The sequence below is a fragment of the Schistosoma mansoni genome, chromosome W (genome assembly GCF_000237925.1).
Source record: "Schistosoma mansoni strain Puerto Rico chromosome W, complete genome".
NCBI classification, from domain to species: Eukaryota; Metazoa; Platyhelminthes; class Trematoda; order Strigeidida; family Schistosomatidae; genus Schistosoma; species Schistosoma mansoni.
Window position 1 is genome coordinate 14,619,151 of NC_031502.1, and position 17,173 is coordinate 14,636,323.

The 17,173-nt window shown below is 35.0% G+C and overlaps 1 protein-coding gene across 1 annotated transcript; it reads left to right on the top strand.

Moving 5' to 3' along the window:
* Positions 1 to 448: 448 nt before the first annotated feature.
* Positions 449 to 14,268, top strand: Smp_174890 (hypothetical protein; the record flags this gene model as incomplete). The annotated part of the gene is made up of 9 exons (XM_018788673.1): positions 449 to 596; positions 967 to 1,112; positions 1,148 to 1,206; positions 7,461 to 7,575; positions 9,427 to 9,574; positions 10,005 to 10,132; positions 10,304 to 10,760; positions 13,087 to 13,204; positions 13,929 to 14,268. The coding sequence occupies 9 exons, from the start codon at positions 449 to 451 to the stop codon at positions 14,173 to 14,175; spliced, it is 1,566 nt and encodes a 521-aa protein (XP_018654193.1). The 3' UTR covers positions 14,176 to 14,268.
* Positions 14,269 to 17,173: the final 2,905 nt, after the last annotated feature.

A 17,173-nucleotide genomic window follows, 5' to 3' on the forward strand; every position in this document is an offset into this window, starting at 1 on the left:
TCTGCGCAAGGTCTACAAGTTAACTGATTACCACAATTACAAATAAAAAAAACTTAGTAGTCCCATTTATTGTAGCCGCTTAATTGTCACGTTTTCTCTATAATCCTCTGTAAACCGATTGTACATGAGCATCAGGTACTGAAATTGGCGCTGTGACCGTAAAATTCCTACGACGCTTCTCATTGGCTCGTCCATAAATTATATTCCCGCCGTCAAAATTCTGAATCATTCTGTTTCCTACTTTAGGATTTCTAAACTATACAATTTTGTCAGCATAGATAGGAACTACGAAGTCACTTTCAGTTTTTTTCCTTTGTTGTTAGACTTCTTCGTTTACTGTCTTGGTTTTGTTTTCGCTAGGCGTCGAGTGTTGTAACGTCACGTGAAAAAATGTCCAAGAGCCTAATAATTTTAATTTTTTCTGTTATCCAGTAGTTCCAGTGGAACCATGCTTGATCTTCGCCACTATTATGGTAGAAATAAACTTTACTTCTTAAGACTTCGTCGATTCTGCCAGTTTATTTTAAATCTCGACAAGGATGGATTTTATGACAATTGGCTGGGAAAAGAATCTTATTCCACTTTGAACACAGCTGGTAAGTCCCTAGAAGTTTTGGTTCAATATAAATTTACACATGAACACAGTTTTCTAAAAGCTGTCAGGAATGGATTGACTACATGCCTTGAAATATCAGTTTGTCGATTAGTGATTCCTCAATAGTGGGGTTATCATTCTCGACTTGTAGCTTTATTTCACAATCATTAAAACCACATGTGTTTATTTCGTCACACCTTTTTTATTTAGTCCTGTCACTACTTTTGTCAGGTCACCTAATGGATATGCCAGTATGAGTCTTGTGTTCACTTTTTAGATTCTGATATGGCCTCGACTAACGTTTTGTTCGACGTCTATTTTCAGTAAAAATTTATCTTTGTGTGTGTTCACTTTTCACCGTCTCATTTTAGAGGATTTTAGACTGCTACATTCCGAGAAAGCTCGCGTTATTTGTGCTATGTGGTACTTCTTGTCGAGGCACAAGTTTAAAGAGGCTGCTAGATTACTAGCTCACTCGATCCATGCATATCCAATGTCATCGACCTGGGTTTGGCGGGTTAGTTTTTCTATTTTTACCGCTTATTTGTTTAGGTTGCATTCCATATATTCCAGTGTTTGAAGGATGATGTTGGCTTGAGAACATTTAATAGGTAAGTGGACTTTCGTATTATGTTTTATGTGCATTTCGGCGTTCTCGATCTAAACAGTAAAATACCAGTGAACGCTTAACCTCTAAAATTTTTGTCATGATGCTCAGTTACGCCTTGATACTATCATGTCTGTTTATTTATTTCATACACGTACATCCTGAAACAAATGGGCACTAAAATAAATAGGCCACATAATAAGGAAATCTAGTTATGAAGTAATGAAAGAACGAAAGGAATTATAATTAAGACAAAACGGTTCGGTTACAAAAATGTCTTGACTGCAGCTATCATCTTGACGTGGTGGTCGGGCTTACCTATTGGGATGGCTTAATCCAGCTATATTGGCTAACACACATTCTTTTGAGTCCTACCATACCAGACAGATCGGTTGAAGAATTAGTATTCCAAAAGTAGCAACTCACTGTCCTATAGCGGAATCTTATTGATTACTATACAGGGATGCGACAGCAGTAAGTTGTTTCCCCCAGATAGCATCTAAAACGTCGCTTTCATACAATGGAAGGCGTTAGAATAGGTCCACTCTAAAAATAGTGCACTTCACCTTAACCCATGGATTTCCGTCTACGACAGCAAAGTCTTTTAAGTATATAACTAACACTTCAAAAACTTCCAATATAAAGGTATACAAAGATATAACAAAAAGCTTCCTTAGTTAGGACCTTAGAACCTTGCGCTATCGATGCATGTTGTTTCTCTGAAACTCACAAAGAATTCAACTACAGTCTTTCATTTGACTTCACATTCCCAACTCAAGGAACAGGTACCGTTTGACCTTCGTGTGTCTGATGATCCCACTGCCACCTCCCGTAACCTCGCTAGTGTAGGTATGGCATCAAATTCAATAGCGGATTGACCTCCCTTGCACTGGATTCCGACAGAAATTTGTGCGCTGTCCAACTAAACGAGACACTAAGAACTCAGAACGGTAGGACACTCTGCTTCAATTCAAACGAAGTAAAAGATGGATTTTGTAGATAGCTTACCTCCCTCCTTCAAAAGACTAAACATTCAGATGTAGTAATAATGGACGGTTATTTTAATCTCCAACTAGCCAGTCTAAACCGAACTGCAGAGCACTTAGATGTGTCTTACAATGTTGCGTCTCAGAAAGCAGATAACGACGGCAATCATGCTCGGATAATCGTTCATTTTTAACTTTACTCTTAAGAAGAGACATCGTCTGGCATGATGACCCGAAAACGAACGCAAATAGACCACTTCGCCACTAGCCATCGTTGAAGAGGATTGATAGGAGACTCATTCGTTCTGAAGCACATGTTGAGACTTCGATAGCGCTTAAGTGCAATTACGTGTTTTTCTGCATCTTAGTGGATGCAAATTAGTCACAGTAAAAAGATCCCTCAGAGCTCGGCTTACTGACTATTAATAACTCAGGTACAACCAGAAAAGCAGTTATTTAGCCGGAAAGAGGATATTCACCTTGAAGTAGTTTTGCATGATATCTAAATAGCATTAATATTTGCCAGTAACCTAGTCCACAAATTTAAGTAGCATCAAGGTATTTCTGTGGCGTTTATAGAACCGATAGATCCTTGAAAACTCATCCCTCCAGGCTCCAAACACAATAAAAAGCGGATACAGAGGCAGCTTAACTGGAGACTGACAAATCGTCTCCCCAATGATCGTAAGCAGTGGTGGGCAGTGAAAGCAGAAGAGATGGAAGGAGCAGAGGCGATGGGTAATAGTAGACAGTTTTCCAAACTTACAGAGAAAATGGGTACGAAAAATCTGACTGTTAGTGTATCGAGAAAAGATGGAACTATTATTTACTTTCAGACAAATGTATTAGACCAATGAGTAGAACACTTTGGCTAACAGTGCGTTCGTTTTCAGCTACTCTTCAGTTACTCACTATCTTCAAACAACTTGAATGGCAAACTAACATAAGTCCTCCAACTCTTGGCGAGGTCGAAAAGGTTATAGATAATTCAAAGTGAGGAAAAGTAACAGGTCTAGATAGATAAGCCTCAGAAATTTTCAAAAATAGTGGTCTACTTTTATCAGTTAAATTGACTGAGATCCTAGCCAGAATCGGGAGCTTGTCATAATCCCATCTAACTGGTCTTGATTGCTAGTGGTTTTAGTTCATAAGAAAGAACAAAAATCATGTTCGGCCAATATTATATCTAAAATATTAGCTTCTTTAATAATCAGATACCTAACTAGGGCTCTGTAAGAGCATACCTAACAACATAAGGCTAGTTTCGGACTTAGGCGTACGTGCATTGACCGAATATTCGCCTTTCGTTAGGCTCTCAAACTTAGACATTCTTTCCAACATCCAACTATAGTTGTATTCCTCGACCTTAAAACATCATTCAGCTCTGTTGACCGACAGGTTCTTTGACTATCCCTGTCATTAAAAGATGTACCTTGTACAGGCTCTCTACTCGAACACTTTTAGTCGGGTCTGGGCTTATGGTGAACTATCGTCGGAGTTGGTGACTTCACATGATGTTTTTCAAGGTTCTTCGCTTTCCCCATTTTTATTTAACTTTGTCATAGACATGCTTTTGGAGATAATACTGTCATCTAACTTTTCAAGGATTGATCTACCATGGAATTCACTTGTTGGCCTAGAATACGCAAATGATATAGTGCTGTCTGGTGAAGACGCTGACAAAATGCGGAGTTTCCTAACCAGCCGCTCTGCATTTCACTATAATCCACTACCAGCGCTCACACAGCTACCTAAATGCACCGGTGTTTCATATACTTATAACAAATCACCACAAACATATGCTCCAGTCAGCCGTGTGAAAGTGATTTACATTTAGGAGGTTCAGAGTACGCGAGATACAGACACTGATTCCTAACCGATTATGTGGGATTAGTATATTTTAAATTTCTTATAGTGGTAAGATGATATATTCCGTATACATAAGATCGAAGTCTTCCAGATAACGGATCCACACCATCAAAGTTGTTTCTAGGATGTCACTGATGGCAAAGTTGAATGGTAAGACCCTGCCTGCCTTCACTGCCCAAACGAAATAATTGAGAGGGATGGTTGTATGCCATCACTCTGTTTAGTATATTTGTGTGCGTAGTTTTCAAGGTGTTAAGCTTCTCGAACACTTTTCTTCAGACAATGCCCGCCAGAGAACAGTCCTATCTAACAACTCGACGGCGGACCTGAATTCAAGAAAAAAAGCAATTTTAAGCCTATAATAAGTATGGCGGTGTTCTATCGTTTGTTGGATGGTAAATATATGATCAATACATCCACGACCTGATCGAGAACCAACCTGCTCCAGACAACCCAATCTTTCAAGGGTTTTGAGTAACCCTCATAGTATGACGGATGCCAATCTTTGAGATGCGGTCGAAAGTAGACTTTTTCCCCAATGGTTATCACCTGGATGATGTAGTAGACCCTTTTTAAAGGTAGGGATGACAATCATTGCATCCCAGGATTTTGAAACACTCTCTGCTCACCAGAGCTTTCTAAACAGTATGACATGGACAGGATTGATGGTCAAGAAAATCTATACTATTAGCGGTATTAGTTTTACTAAATTTTGAGGTTTCATGGACTCGGGTGTGTCTAGTAAGCCGATTCCTTCGCAATATTTTCGTAAAATGATGGGTTTTCAAGCGAGAAGAGAAAATAATGTAGATTTAGTTGGCTTTGTCTGCTGATACAAAACTACTCGATTATTCAGTCATAAAGGATTTTTAAATTGCATGCATTAGTAGTGGTCTGTTCATCACGAATGTGTTCCGTTTGTTTTCCCAAAGCATCTATTTAAGACTGGAAATAGCTCCATTCATAATCCTCATAGAACAATATCAGTCGTTTGGAAAATGAGTGATTATCAAATATACATCACTCTCTAAAAAGGTCGTTGGGAAACGGCAAAAGTTTTCATTTTGGTGTAACTTAGAAACATATATTTCAGTAAAACATCTATCTGGTGTTCAGTCTATATAAAACCATTAAGTTACTTTGACATTGCTGTCTTTTCTTAAAAATCTTGATAATCTTGAGAACATCTGTTTCCGTTGTCAACGAAATTTAGGTTCCCAAGGTTCTAAAAATCAGAGGACTGACACCAAAATGTCATGTTACATGTATGCGTAACTGTTCTTTTGCCCCCAAACGCCCTGGTACGGCCGAGAGTGGGGAGAGTCTGCTCTCCCTCTCGAAATGCTCTCACATGGCCACACGTATATAGCCTCTGCCAGAGAAGTCCTACTCATTGCCTTCTCGTGGCACTACTGTTGTTTACGAAATTGAGGGGACGAAGAGCGAATGTCCGGCGCTTTAACCGGGTTGGTGGACACGGTGAGTCCACCCAGGGGAGTTGGAAAACCCTGATTCCAAACCAATGGTGCACATGGGCTCCAGTATCCTGAGGGAACAAATGGCGTATAAATCAATAGTTGGTCACCGGCTTCCATGGGACTACATCTCCTTACGATGCTCCACTACCTTGTGGATCAGACCTATAGGTCAAAGGCTCCGGGTGTAGCCCCCTAAGAAAACCACCTGCTTCGGTTTGGGCACCTGGGCAGTATCGCAGCCCTCACACAAATCAAATGAGATTTGTGTGGCGCAAATGTATCTGGTGCCTCTTTGTACCAATATTTATGTGTTTAAATAAATTAAATAAATAAACTGTCCTTTTAGTTGTATAAGTAGGATATTCCAATATTCAACAGAGTAGTACTACACGCAATTGTGTCTCAAAAAATCCCATTTTGTGGTGTTTCAGGACTACTCGTGAAGTTAAAAATACTCTTATGTTCTGATGTAATGTCCGTACTTGGGACTGAAAATGGTAGCCTGTAAATACTTGACGCTACAGATTTCATCTCCGAAGTGATCTATCATGAGGTAGATGTCTACAATCTTCTTACTGCGAGCATATCCTTGTGAAACTGGTCACCACATGTAAGTTCACAAACTGATGGGTTTAATGTAATGACACTACTTCATGATAAGTCAAATGAATGTCTAAACCTGTAACCCAGATATTGAAATTTGAGTAACCAAACAAACAAATCAATTCTACTAGCAGTTACCTAAGTGTTATATCTTCAGAAAGATCTTGTTCTCGTATTGTATTGGGGTCCGTGAAACCAGGCCGTTCTAATGGGAGCAGTAGTATTGTGGATGAGAAACTAAGTGGAAGGTTCATGATTAATTGACAATAACTTGAGAAAGGTAAAGTAGATAACAATAGTTTATGTGCTAAACAAATGGTTACAATTAAGAGAACACAAGGATTCAATAATCCACATAATATACAATTAAGATATAGTTTTTCGTAGGATTGTTTCACAGATCTCAACTTTTTCGATGTTCATCCCGTTATAACAGTGGGAGAGTATTTTTCAGTGATATAACTATAGTTTCAAGATAATTCATATAAAAGCATTGCATGCACAGCATTTTGAACAATATGTAAGGTAAAGAGTTATAGGACTATCTGCAGAAAAGCTCCGCCTGTAGCTCTTCTAGAGTTACTTCTGGTCCCAAGCCCGGGTAAAGGAAGAGGGTTGGGCATAGGGTTAGCGACCCCATTCCGTAGAAAAGCTAACTCGCTAAAAAAACGCTAACCAGAAAAAATAATTCAAACCATTTAAACTCTGCCCTGGGAGTTGACGGAATAATTATGACGCCTCATGATGAAAGCCGAAATTTTTCGGAAGTCACAAAGCCGATGCACCTTCTAACAACCAGAGCAACACTTTTTATAGGTACATGGTACGCCGGGAAATAGAAGCAGATATGAAAAGGATGAATAACAACTGGAAAGAGCTGGAAAGGAAGGCTCAGGACAGAGTTGGTTGGAGAATGCCGGTGAGCGGCCTATGCTCCTCGACGAGGGGTAACAGGCGTAAGTAAGTAAGCAGAAAAGCAAGGTTCGTAATACATTTATATGGGACAATGGTACTCATGTACATTTTTTATGTAGTATATGTATGGTTGGTGCCGACCGAGGATATGGTTAATGAGAATTACTGTAAAATCTCAGTATTTTTATGTCGTAAGTCTTCGAAACCATCAAATCCAACCTTGGCATTGATACCTATAACCATAATGAACTTATTATGAGTGACTTTCGTCTTAAAAACTTGTTTAGGCGTTACTCACAGTGTTACAAGTTTCTTTTACACTATTCAGTATGCATTGAGCGTAAACAAAAAATCAATTCACTTCCAGTAGATTCGTCGTGTAACGATTTGTAATTTTGCTTTTTCAGGGTTTTAGATGGGTTTCTTTTGAGTGATGAAAATAACCGTATATTAGAATTTATATTGTATGAGATCAGCAAAGGAAACTTGAATGCTGTACAGTTTTGTCGCACAAATAAACAGGTACGTTAAATACCTATCCTTCTGGTTATTTTTTGCAAGTTACAATCTCATTCTACAACTCAGATTATAGTTGCTCTAGTGTAATTATCCTCTCAAATTGTTGATGGAGATTACTATGATGACCATTGATCATTATTAGTGGAAATTCATGGGAGATGAAAAAGATTTTTATGAAATCACACCAATTTTCTTGTTAGTCATTATTTAATATCCTATTTGTGAACTTGAATCGATATATTGTTATTGCTAACTCCAAGTTTTTTCTATCTGTCATTGGGATTGTTACCACTGACAATCTTACTGTCTAATATGTTTCCAGTGAAAGTTCTTACAAACTTTTAGGAGGTCATTTAAAACTGCAACCCATTGTTTCTGTCTGTTATGTTTACTCGAATTTCGATAAGTTAAATTCATTTTCAAGAATCTCGATTCGTCAGTTGCACTTTTTGTTGCGTATACTTTTACCATTTACTCACTAATTCATTCAGTCGTCTCTAATATATCATTTTAATCTTTTTTGTTCATTTTGTGGATGTTTTCTATTCATACATTGACAAGATGCTCATAAAGTGTACTTAATGTGTAAGGATATCAGAACTGCCAGCTACCTGCTCACTTCAGTCCAAATAGAACTCTATTTTCTTCATATTTACTAATTCCTGTTGCTATTCTATCACCACAACAATTTTCTCAACCTTTACGTAGTATTTGTGTTGAGATATCGGGTTTACTACAAACTTCCCTCTTTTTTGATTCAGTTCTACAAATCGTACATTTAGACATTTAAAACTGATGTTTCAAATGGAAGAATAAGCTTCTGGATCTAAAAAATATAAACTAGATTTATATATAAAGATTGTGTTTTATAGAGACAATCTTAATGAGATTAGTCATTTGATTCCAGACAACTTGTATGGTAACTCTAAGCTTCGCATTGTAGCAACCACTCTATTGGATAGTAAAAACCTCATACACAAGAATAAGCTTGGTGACCACTGATGATTTAATGAACGAACATTTGATTAGAGTACACCAATTTTGCATTTGTAAAATACGAAAACAATACATTGAATCACCATTTAGACATTTTCTTTGAATTGTCTCTTACACACCATCGTTCATCCATTCCTGTTGCTACTCCGACTGCTTCTGTTTTTCCTACTCTTCTCGCTTTCCTCTTCTGCCACTAATAATCCTGCTACCAATAGCTGATACATATTACGTATGTGTCCTCATAAGTATCACATACGACAACGGTAACTCGGTGACGTATGAAAATAAATTATGTATATGTCAGCTAATTCTGAAGATAATTAGCGGAAATTTGTTTCTGTTTACAAAACCCTTTCTGGACTTGGTTCGTACCTCAGTCAATCACAGTTGACATAAAGACCAGACTGGACGATTTGTTGTGAATGAATTCCATTACTGAAATCACTTCTGACTTCTCTGCACCTTTTATTAATGTGTAATCTTATAAAGATCATATGGTTTTCAATCAAACAGCTCAATGACCTGTTTCTGAAATCTCATCAGCAACAGAACATCGAAGTGTGAAACTTAATTCATTTGTTTTTCCTTGTTTTGACAAGACATCTGAATTCCTATAAAAAAACAGGCATACTGTTAAACAGTCCTCTCTGTTTTCCTGGATAACCAGTTCAGTGTAGTCGGACATTTAAATGATGTATCAACTAACAAAAAATCAGTTTTCAATTAACCAAAGAATGAGGAAATTATACGATAAAAGAACAAGTCACTCACGAATGAAACTGCTTTCATAAACTAATCTTTCAATATAAACATTATGTGGCTAAAAGTACTTGCTATTCTCATTTTTTTTTGTTGCAGCCTATTCAACGAAATAAATATGCAAGTCTTCATACAGTCTTGACTAGAGAGCCAGAATTTGCACATGTTCAGCGATTACAACGACTCTATGAAGGTTACAGCTTTTATGGAATGTGGCTTAAACAAATTAATTCATTAGCATCACCTAGTAAGTTTTGAAACACTTTATCATCCGTTTAGAAGAACCTATAAGATCAAAACTAAAACTTATTTATACCCGTCTCCTAGTAAATATTTGAAAGCCGAATTTTGTCAGGCTTACCCAACCTTTTAAACTTTTTGCTAACGAATGACTGTTAGTTTTCTTTCTTGTTCAAGTGTTGGGGGGAAAATACTGTGTAGTACGATTTACAACTCTGATTTAAGACGGAATAATATTTCCGACTATAATTTTTATAAAATTTTAAATGTGCTATAACTGTAACCCAGATAAATTAAGGATCTGTATAAAAATTACTTGACACATATTCCATTACACTGATTTTTAGATATAACCGTCTTCTTCATCACGAAGTTGACCATTTGCAATCCATTATAACTGTATAATTCAATCAGGCTTTGTTACTTTTGTTCTTTAGGTGATCCTGAAGACATTCATGTGACAGCCGATAATTTAGCTGAGAAAGCTTACCATCGATTACAAGAAGTTGAAGCTCTCGTTTCTGAGGGTCATTTGTGCGACACCTTTGTTAGAGCATTTATTGAAGTAATTTTCCTCTTGTTGTCTTAAATTTAGATGAATATATCTCAGTTCATATTTGAAGGGTTTTGAATAACCATTTACCAGTCAATATTTTCATCTAATCTCATTGTCTTCAATTCATATTTAATATGAACTAACTTATTATTGCTTGTTTAATTCCTTTTATACTTGTAGATACTGCAATATTTTAATGAATGTACACGTGCACATGCCTTACTACTTAGTTACGCTCAAAAAGTACCTGAAAACCCAAACACATTAAGATATTTATGCGAATGGTATAAACGTCAACATGTACCAGTTACTCATCCATCGGCAGTTTTGTCTCCATCTCATCCAATAACCAAAAACTGTCATGATTCCTCAGCATGTAGTTTAGATCTAAGTGATGGTAACACAACTGTTGATGAAACTACGCAATCACATACCGCCCATCAAAAGAAATCGCCCAAAAGTTCGAAAAATTCAAAAATCTGTTTAGAATATCGTATATCATTTAGCAGGCGTACATTACCTGAACCAGCTCCTAACCTGCCTGATAATTATGAATCTATGTCGAAGAAAGAAGTGAAAAGTCTATTAAGAAGAAATCATGGCCATTTACCAACTATAATTTCTTGTTTAAAACGTAGTAAGTTGATGAAATATCTGTTCTTTTTCTGTGATATTATTCAAGATATTTTCCTACCAACTTACAATGTTTATATAGTCAGTATAAATTTTTATTTCGTATTCAAAATTGAATATCCTGTGGAATTCCATAAAATGTTAAGATAGTTCTCGGAATACATCAAAATGATATGTGTAGTTGACGGCGTATTGGTTTTTTGGTTCCTCTATATCACCCTGAACGTAAGTCGTTTGACCGTAGTAACTTAAACCAAAAGGTTAGGAAAAATCAGTGGATTTCAGCCCCGTCTACAGAACTGATAGATTCTTGGAGTAGGCTGATCGAACAAGCCAAAAAGTGGTATCAGATCATGTCGACATTAAAAATTGGACTTAACCATGATATTAGATGTAGACTACCTGGTTGGGGTGCGTGTGATTATCGTAACCAATAGTTAGAGGCTTTTAATGACATAAATCAAAATCGTTTACATTGGCGCATGTGCATCCGTTCTTTATCTTCCCTCAAATCCTGATATTCTAAATTCCCCATAACTTCTTTTTATTTCGCCAATTAGTATTTTATTTCTGAGTCGTATCTTCGATCTTCCTTCCTATTATCACTGATACTATTACAACTTCTACTACTCTGAGATTTGGCGTGAAAACCTTATCCTTCTGTGCTAATAGGGTATGGCAACTTGAACTGATGTACATACGTACTAGGTTCTACTTTGTGACCGATCGAATGTAAATCGGATAACTTTGAGCTATAGTCTAGTCATTCAAGTAATATATTTTTATACAGGAAATGTGCCTCAAAGTCCAATTTATGAATTTCCCTTTAGTGTGTTTGCATCCAGAGCTTTTCGATAAGTTTTGACAAAGTAACATTTTTTGATGATAATAATCTCTTTATTTAATATTGTATATCTAATTGTATGCAGTACATAATAGGCGACCCAAAATAATCGACTAATTGCTGTCTTATATTTTCTTCGCTCATAAATATTCCAAAATATGCATAAAAACGTTTTTCGACAGTCGTAAGCTTCCACTCATCTTCCTCTACAAACATTTTTGACCAGCTTTGTTTTTCCATAATCTTTTTTTCTGAGTTCTATTTCAATCACTTATTGCTTCTCCAAATATCAGACGAGGTGGGAAATATACCGACCTATGTGGTAGTTCTTGGATTTTGCAGTATTTAGCTTCATAAAAGGTCGTGAGCTTTGTTTAAGAGTATGTGAACATATTAAATAGTTAACATACGTAGTCAGTTATAGCAAATCTACAACAAAACTTTATTTGCGTTGTTAGAAAATAACATGGTTCAGAAATTTGAATCGACACCAAGATCGACAAAATACGAAGACTGCACGTAGTTTCTTTTCAATTATGTTAATATTCTGGATCTGTTAGTGGTTTTTGTACAATCAATGTAACAAGCTAATTATTTTTACAGCTATCGATTAAGTGCTAGGTATACCCTGTAGATGTTCTTCTCGATTTCTCTTTCTGTATATTCCATTTTACGATCCAATATTGAAGACATCTAACACCTGATCATTTTCATAGGTCAGTAGCTTCTACTATTTTCCGAGAGCCTGGGCTTGAGGAGTACTAAGAACAAGTGTGGGGTTTTAGGCAAATTAAGTTGACCTATAGAACTATTAATCGATTTTGGTCGTAGGTAGTTTTCGTATCACTTTCTTTATCTGTCCAACGACCATTCATTATAAACGACTACTATAAGTGGGACGACTTTAAAAAAATTCATTGCAGTTTTATTTTGATATGATGTCATGTCGTTCTCTTTTTGCCCTCTACAATTCCAAGAGATTAAATAAAACTGTCTCTTACGTCAAAGATTTTCAATTAGTCTTCCTTACACCAGTGGAATGTTCTTTAACCTCAGTACTTCATCATTATCAGTCGGAAAATTATGTATAATTTTATACTTCATTTTATAAAGTTCAATGTTTACTTAATATAAACTGAAAGAACATTACTAACTTCACCGTTTAAAATTATTTGAATAAAGACCTTAACTACTGTAGTTTTATCTTAGTGATAGGTTTTTATTATAGATTGAAAATGCTCAAACTGTTTGTTTTGTGGATTTTCATTACGGACATAAATTAGAAAGAGAATACTTTGGATGTCATGTTTTTATAACAACCGAGTTTTTGGCATATTATAGTCCATCAATGTTAATACTGCTAAATATTATCTTTTTTCATATCCTGTTAATTTTATCAGTTGTATGTGAAGATTGGATATCAATGTTTTATCTTACTTTTTGGTGTTATACTACCTACCAATGTTGTTTATAATAAATCTCATAGGAAGATTTTCTGATGCATTGGATCTATCATTTTTATTGCTTGATCATCCATCGTGGGCTGTATACTGCGAACCTTGGCGCCTCTTACGGAAAAGTATATTATGCATCGGCAAAACAAAGTGAGTCAATGAAATTATAATCCATGGATTTTAATAAAATTCAGTTGTATGCAATTTTATCCATAAGCTAACATATTGCCACTAAAAGTACTGCTTGGTAAGGAAGGAACATTTTAAACTGCTGGCATTTATTAGGTAAAAGTTTTTAACGAAAATCACTACAAAAACACCTGTTCGATTTAAAAATAGATTTTTGCATTAACGATACCAATTTTTTCTTGTTTATAAAACTAGCATCCAACGGTTTAAACAAGTGAAACTTTATTACGGGCAATATTTGTTAACGTTGAGATTAATTGTGTGATGCTCGTTTGCAACGTTTATAAAATTATGTCCATCTTCTGACTTGGATTTCGTTACGTAAAAAAATCTTCCTAGTTGAAAAGTTTAAGGATTTTTCTAAAAGTTCTCAGTCCCATCTAAAAAGCAAGAAATCTCATTTTCCTGGATGTAATAAAGTGTCAGTGATACCTAGCAAATAGTTTTAGTTGTGATTCGATAATCATGTTCAGATTCTCGAATCAGTATCCAAGTGGCATTTTCAGCGAGGTGTAGTGATATAAAAGAATTACTAAAAATTAGGGTACTTAAAGTGATAATGAGATCTGTTGCAATGCTTGAAAGTTAAGCTATACGTTAATATTTAAAAACCACTACTCTAACTACTTTTTGAAGTGGATTTCTTCTAACAACTCGTTTTATTGTTCGTCATATTTTATTTCAGTTCCCAGGTTTTACGTGCATGGACTATGCGAAAGAGGTATTGGAATAAATTGCACTTTTCTTTACCTAATTTACCTGTTATTGCCAAGTCTATGAAGTTATTGTTGAATAAACTCGATTTGACCGAATCCAATCAATACAGTGATGAGGAATCGAAATTGAATGATCGTTTAAATGTCCAATTAACAATTGTTACTAATATGAGACCAGTTATTTTTCATGAGTTTTCCAATACAGACTTATCTTGAGATATATATATATATATATATATATATATATATATATATGCATGTATATGTATACTATATGCGAGTCATTTGAAATATAGATGCGCGTTGACTAAGGTGCGTGTAATTCATTTTAAACTTCGTTTACGACAAACGTATAATGCCATTTTAGAAGCTCTTACTTCACGTCAAAATTACCTTAGGCTAAGGTTATCAGCTAACTGTTGACCATAGTGCTTCCACTTATATAAGAATGTGAAATTATTTCATAAGGAACGTGCTACCGATGCCCACTTAGCTTATCATTGCATATCACTGACATTAATACTCTTCAAAATAATAAAATTAGTTAAGCTATAAATAATAAATCGAAATCAAATTCTGCATTTCATTTAAACGTTTGGGATTTGTTGAATGGGGTTTAAGATGAGATCATAAACCTTACTTTTAATGTTCTAGCGTAATGAAGACTCAATGATTATTGTGTATTCTCTTATCCATCACTCAAAAATCTTGATCTTCATAATTGTGTATGAAGCAAGCACTGACCATGTTGTCTAGAGTTACAATGAAAGCTCCGCAAATAAGTCATTTAGCCCAGAGAACTTAATAACACCATAAACATTCACCTGAGCGACAGATCTCCATCATTTAGAAATGCTAATTTATGTGCAACATTAAACCAGTTCACGTTATGAGTACATAACAAAAAGTTACTTCGTCTTAATTCCATCGAAAATTCCAACGTTTCTACACTGTTCTGCATTGTTTTTTGTGATGTTATTTCCATCTGTATAATTTAAAATATATTAACTAGTTGAAGAAGTAACTCAGCAGGAGAGCCTTGATGATCAACGTCTCTTAAGGTTTTGTTTTTTGTACATTCTTTTCCAGTTAAGTTCATATGATGAACATTTTGACGCATTCCTCAGCTCTCTGAATAACAGTTTATGCTTTTGTTTAAGGCAGTCTTTAGGGGACCTCTACTTTTCATCCACTTATGATAAAAGTGATCCATGTTGTGTCACAGTCTATGGTATTTTGCTAATACCGTTAAAACGTTTACGGTTGTACTGGCTCGTTCTACACAACTTAACTCATAACTCTAAAGATCGTAAATACGTTAGTTATGTTTTGCGTAATTTTCATTCCCTTTACTGGTTGTTAGTCTTTTGATCAGCTGCATTAACTAACAATTTAGGATGCTCCAGGAACCTAATCAGGATTACTTTCCAACATACCATCGAGACTAGCTACTCAATATAAATATATCCATAATTTTTCCGTTTATATGATTACCTGTAGTCTTCCATTGGTTATGATTCACATAAAAAAGCGATATAATTGTCAGTGCAAAAGCTGATTGACAAATTGCTTTTATAGGGAAAAAGGTGGCTAATGTAACTGAATACAATAAGATTGTTATTTAACCGGGGAACCGACATTATTAGTCTTCGGATATTTGAATGCTCACTCTAAATAGGATTAAACAAATCATTTCATTTGGATGTATTATTCGTCACTAAATGATTATTATTTCAAAAATATCTAATTACTAACAAACTATAGTAGTATGTTTCTCAAAAAGAGGTTTCATGAGGCCCAAAAGTAAACTTGTATTTTGGTAAGCAATACTTCATTTCTCTTTGTAAGAGCTTTTTATTTTTTTAAAGCAATAATCCTATTCTGTTTACGTATTAAGCAAAGTCTGTAAATTAAAAGTGTTAATGACAGTGTGTTCGGTACGTGTTAGTAAAATTTAAATTTATCCAACCACTACCGCTTAATTCTGATTAGTTGTTGTTGTATGTTTAAGTTAATATACAAAAAAGTTTGATCGGTAATTTCATACTTTCATGACACTCATCTGCAAAGTGAAACACAAAATTCCCGTGTTCCGAACGATTGACTTGAAATACCTAACAATTAGACCTGATCACTTATTCACCAATTATAAAGACTATTTTATCGAACAATTTGGTGAATTAAATTGTTAGCTGCACCAACGATTTTCATCAGCAGTTAACTTCGGTTTATAAACTAATGTGCAACTATTATTATAAAGTTTATCATTCTTTAGTAAAATTCATTCGCCATTTATGTAATGGCTAGTTTTCCCTTTATAATCCAAAATAATATAAATGATCGAATAAAAGTGATTGAGTAATATCGGAAATGAAATACTAGACAATCGAATAAAATCGTTTTGTAGGTAATGAAATAGGGATCTCTTGATTCAGTCCCGGTTAGCCCGTCATCTGTACAACAAAACAAGACAAACTAGAAAATCAACCGACAAGTATAGTAAAACCGAGTACTTTGTTTTAATGAGAATTCCGAACAATGAATTCCCGCTTCATGTCTTATACAGTGTAAATATTTCTACTCGTTAGAATTTATTTATAAATTACCTGTGTCCCTAGGTTTGGTTTTTATGTTAGAATTCGATATGAAATGTGAGTTCATTTTACAGAATGACTTAATTTTGACAAGTTATGTTGACTGTTTTCAATATTCTTTGTAGTTGAATTTTGTTCGTAAATAAAATTAGCATCTTTTGATGTGTTTTTTTTTTAATTTAGAAACAATTTGCTACTTTATATTGAATAAATAATTTCCATATTTATAGTGAAGCATTTCATTTGATAGAAAATCACTTACTCAACAAACATTTGGCAAACCAGTATGCATATATTTCAATCTCAATTTAATTTATATTGCAACCTTAGAGAAGATCAAATATCAGTTAGTAATTATAACGTTGTGTTTCATAACTGATCAGTAAGATGCAGCATAGATGTCTTCTGTTAGACCAGTTTGAGTACGTGATTAATATAATTTACAAATCATCAATGAAAGCTAGTTATTTCGACTTGTATGCTTTTGTTACGCAGTCTACTGAGTTGATACTCCTTATAAAAGTATCTAAACTTATTAGTCGACACTACGTGAATGTTGACCATGTTAAAATGAGAAGAAGAATGATATACGCATTCTAATCAGATATGAAGCAATTAAA